The sequence below is a fragment of the Apiospora kogelbergensis genome, assembly GCF_038363985.1.
Source record: "Apiospora kogelbergensis strain CBS 113332 chromosome Unknown utg000011l_segment0_segment0, whole genome shotgun sequence".
NCBI lineage: Eukaryota > Fungi > Ascomycota > Sordariomycetes > Amphisphaeriales > Apiosporaceae > Apiospora > Apiospora kogelbergensis.
The window spans coordinates 57,070-61,657 of record NW_027117428.1 but is presented as its reverse complement, the minus strand read 5'-3'; the positions used below and the strand labels follow the sequence as shown (position 1 = coordinate 61,657).

Below are 4,588 nucleotides of genomic sequence, written 5' to 3'. Positions count from 1 at the left end.
ACTGCTGTATAGCCCTCTGTCGTTATTCATGCCCTAATTTTACAGCATGGCACCAAGCGAAATATTCCAGGCTTAGCATTTGAGATCCGTCGAATGACGTTTTTGCAGGTCGCTTCCAGGCCAACCCGGCGTCTCCTACCAACAAAGTGGCATGATTGAAGGATGAGACTTTGTACTTCCACGTCAGGTCCCCTTTACTGCCCGGCGTCAGCGAACGGGCCTTAAAGTTTAGAAGCGTGGAGCTCTCTGATTAGTCCATTGATTGTATTTTCATGCATATGCATGTTGGTTCGACTTCTTCACCAGCCTTCTAGACGATGTATCATTTGTAGGACAATAACAATCAACATCGCTCCTCCTCGCAAGTGCCTCTGAACAGCTCAAGGGAGGGGGTGATTGTCTTTAATAAGCGCTGGCTTGATGGACATGAGATTGCCGAGGCCCATAGGTACTATTTTCACGTTTTATAAGAGCCATGCCATATTTCAAGCACTCCCTTCTTGAGCAGTTTCCCCTCAGCTACTATATTCTTCGGAGTCCTCCACGCTGCCTCCTCAAACACATCTCCTCAAATGCTCTTTTTCGGTTCCATGTCCTGGAAACAAGCTGCAAGATAATTCGATAAACCACTTAAATCGAAATCCAATACCATGGCTCAAGAACCTACGGAAGTCATTAGACAGCCGCCGGCGGACTGTTTCCAAAGCCCTGCTTACACAACTCTTCCACCGCCACCATACACTTCCACAAGCGGCATGCATCATATTTCGGCCCCCAAAAGCAATTACCCGCCGTCGCAGAAGGCTACAAAAACCCAGCCTCCAACAAAGAAGGCCCATAAAGCCTCCAAGATCAGAGCTACATGCTTCAAAAGAGCTAGGACTGTCGCAACATATGCACTCTTGTGGATTCCCGCGTTCATTTTCTTTATATTGTACTGCTTCACTTGGTCAGTAGCTGAGATCTTTACTTGTGGCCAAGGCTGCGAGATCATGGGGTCGCTGGAAATTACTATTTCGAATGGCCTGGAATCTTTACGTCGGAAGTGCGTAGCATTCTGGACTGGACGGAACTGAATACGATTGCTTCCTAAAGATCGCTTTCCTCAGATAACCTTAAATGTAGACTAAACATCTTTTGGTCACCTCAAAAACAGAAATTCAAGCGCAGGTAGCTCCGCTCGCCTGTGTTTACTAGGGGCAGGCACAAATATACAAGCACAAGAACCAAGATACTACAGTTGCGAATGGTCCTGATTGGCGAAATAATAAATAGACAAACAGTGTGACACGGCTTGCTTGAGACGCCTACCCAGACGTTTTTGTTGTTGGCTGTCTGTGGAATGCCTACCGAAGTTTTCTAGAGCTTTGCTGATTGCCCTGGAAAGCCCACTTTCCTATCTTTGGCCAGTCGTGACAGCGCGTTTACGGAGAATCGTCGTTTCGTGACTGCTCAATTATGTCGGATGGAAGCTAGCCATGGTATTTGTTGCTGTTTCAAGCTCTGGCTGTGCCTGTAGCCTGTCATGAAAATGTGCAAGCCATTCGTGATTGATTTGACTCTTGTCTCACCAAGGACGGTTGTTATTGCCTTGTGAAGTCCTACTTTACTACACGTCCGAAAGGGAGACTATAAGGACGGTTATCGCCCGCTGTAGTAAAGTTCTATTTCGGTATTCCACCAACAAACTTGCTGCCAAGGTCGTGTAGTTTCCTTCCCGTACTACGTCCAATGTCTCAGTGCTGAGATCTCTATATACTTTAGTGCTGATTTACAACCCAAAATCATCGCCATACACCCTTTGCTGTTTGCCCTTTCCATATAGAGCTGGGACGGCTGACTCCGCGCCGGTATACCTGCACCCATCGATCCCAAAATCTCGAAACGTGAAAGCACCTTTGGATGGGCTTTCTGGTCATCTTGACTGTACGAAACCCAGCGAAATTGGTCTCATCGCGCACGTAAGCTGGAAGACTCGGTATTGGGCGATATGCTACGCTTCGGCCTTCTCTGCATTGTGGAGATTGTTCGGGTTCTTGCCGTAGGCTCCCTCGAGAGTCGCTCTGGCTTTCGCGAGGAAATCTTCCAATAACTCCCCTACCACGCCGTTCTGATTTTTCCGCCCCCCCTTGTGCCACTCTCTATCCGCGGGAAGCAAGTAATCAATGCAGGCAGAGCTCTGGACAGCAAGGCTCCTGGACAGTGCGTCAATCTTGAATTTAGTGAATATGAGATCCCACTTAGGCATAGTCGTTTTAACAAGTCTGTCCGCAAACGTGTCTTGCCACCCAGGTAGACGCTGCACGACGCTGACAATGGCGCCTTTCAGCGATGTTTCCCATCCGCTTTTCTTCAGGCCCGCCCTGAGAATAGCGACCTGAAACGACTGCTCGAAGGCTAACATCGCTCCCGGCGAGTTTTGAAGCTCGGGCAGGCTCCGCAGCCCGGCACACAAGGCGTCTTGAAGCGCTTCTAACCACCCGGGCGTATGCTGGACCGCACCCAAGAGGGCGGCCATGTGCAGTTTACCCCACTCGGGCTTGCCCCGGACCGCCTGAAAGAGGGCGACCTCGAGGTCCAAGCAGCTCGGAGGGCTCATTTCCCAGTTCAAGTAGCACTTGAGGGTGGTACCGCTCGCGGGCACCTCTTCCCCTTTTCTCGCGGCTATAAGGTTGTGCATGTCCTTAGTGACATGGAAATTATTTCCCGCAATTCGTGCGTACAAAAGCTCGCTATCGCGCACTTGGTTGCTGTTTTGCAGGATCCTGCCCCTTCCCAGAACGAAGCTCGTATCCCAGCCCTCTAGCGCCTCCCGCGTCTCCCCGTTCCGCGTCGGCATGTTGCACCATTCCCGCAGCGCCTTGATACATTGAGAGACCGTCCTTGGCCGGCCGTTACCAAGCATTTGTTGCGTGACACGCACGTCGTTCAGCAGGGTGCCGATCAGATGCTCATAGTCGCTTTCAGGAGCCGCCCCGTTGAATGCTTGCAGTCGCCGCTTCTCACATAAGTATAAGAACACCTGCAGCGGGACGCTGTTGGAGCCAACGATGCGGACATGCCAGTGAACCCACTGCACCCGGGAAAACGCGTGGATTGCACCCAGGCTCATTGGCTCGGAGCATGCCTCAGCCCACGCCTTCATTTGAGAGGCTACCCTGCGGAAAGAGGCCGTCTGATGCTCCAGCAGGGCCTCCTGATTGCTCAGTCGGGGCAAGAGAGAGAGGCCCTCGTTCAGATTGGCGCACGCAGCCTGACGTGCGGCGTTAAGATTGACCGAGTTCACCGTCAGCATGCCTCTTTCGGTCTTGAGCAGCCCGCCGCCGTCGTCTTTGCTCGCAATCTGGAGGCAAAAGTAGACGGCGACGAGTGTCACAAGGGGGATCTGGGCTGTCGACTCGGGATCACCGTTGGGAAGCGTCTCGAAGGCTTGGCACAGCATAGTGAAGACGTACGGCCGGTGGGTGGCGGAAACATGACGTACTGCCTCGTTCTTAGTCAACGGCGCGCTGCAGGGGAGACATGGTCAGTATCTTTGGTAGTTTCGCCGACGGGGGCTATGGGCAGGTCAGAGTTAGACCGCTTACAGAAATGACTTAATGCAAGGCCATGTTTGTGACGGGAGCGTGGCCAGCTTATGCCACACGGCGCCTGCGTCGCTCGTCTTGTCAAGCGCATCAACCCAGTCCTGCGCAAGCTGAGGTGGGGACACGCCCTTGCCCTGGCTATTGCGTCGACCTTTGGTGGTGGTGGTCCACACCCTGGGAGACTGCGATGCTGGCCTCTCCTCATCTAAGAGTCTTGTCACCATGATCAGGCTCTCAGCTTCGCGGAGCAGGATGTTGGTCACTAATTACGGTCGGCACAAGATACCCATTGTTAGAACTGAGAAAATGATACAGCCAAAGGGGCAACGGCAAATATGTGGCGAGTGGCCTGCACCATGGAGCATGTCAGACGTCTCGGGGGATGCCACTTACGAGCCGCAGCCGTCCAAATAGGGAGTTTACCCTCTTCCACCTCTTTCCAGAGCGCAGCGGCCTCTTGGGCCAGGGCCAGGACGGCGCCCAGAAAAGCGAGAAAGTCCACCTGGTCGGGCGTCAGATCAGTCAAACCGTTGTCGGCAGTATTGGACGCTGTATCGTTCACGGTATCATCCGTGGTATCATCCACCCCCAGTTTAGGTGTGTTAGTTTCAAATGCGACGGCTTTATCACCCTGATTCTTGCTTAGCTGACGCTTGATGCCCTTCAAAAAAGTCGATGTATGTTTTATGGTTTTCTTTCATCCACTTTGGCGCGAATGTGTAGCGCTTCGCCCATGTCTCGCGCCACTCTATGGCCTCCTGGAACATGGAAATCATTAGTACTTGCGTTTCTGGCGGCAGCTGTTCAACGAGAGATGTCACGATCGCTGCTGCTCTAGGTAAGCCAAGGCCTCGGAGCTGATTTTTAGGATCCAGCAACGCATATATTTGCTCTCCGCGTTTTTTGTACTTGTCGTAGAGGGTGTCCTGCGGAGTAAGGTTTAGGGACGACATGATTTGTGATTCGGAGGGTGGGATGGCTAGGGCGGCAGCTATGGGATG

The 4,588-nt window shown here is 52.4% G+C and overlaps 1 protein-coding gene across 1 annotated transcript; it reads right to left on the bottom strand.

The window, feature by feature from the left end:
• Window positions 1-1,993: 1,993 nt before the first annotated feature.
• On the bottom strand, window positions 1,994-4,322 carry PG998_014328 (uncharacterized protein; the record flags this gene model as incomplete). Its single annotated transcript, XM_066881144.1, has 4 exons — window positions 1,994-3,509; window positions 3,588-3,849; window positions 3,981-4,218; window positions 4,293-4,322. The coding sequence occupies 4 exons, from the start codon at window positions 4,320-4,322 to the stop codon at window positions 1,994-1,996; spliced, it is 2,046 nt and encodes a 681-aa protein (XP_066723675.1).
• Between the last annotated feature and the right edge of the window lie 266 nt (window positions 4,323-4,588).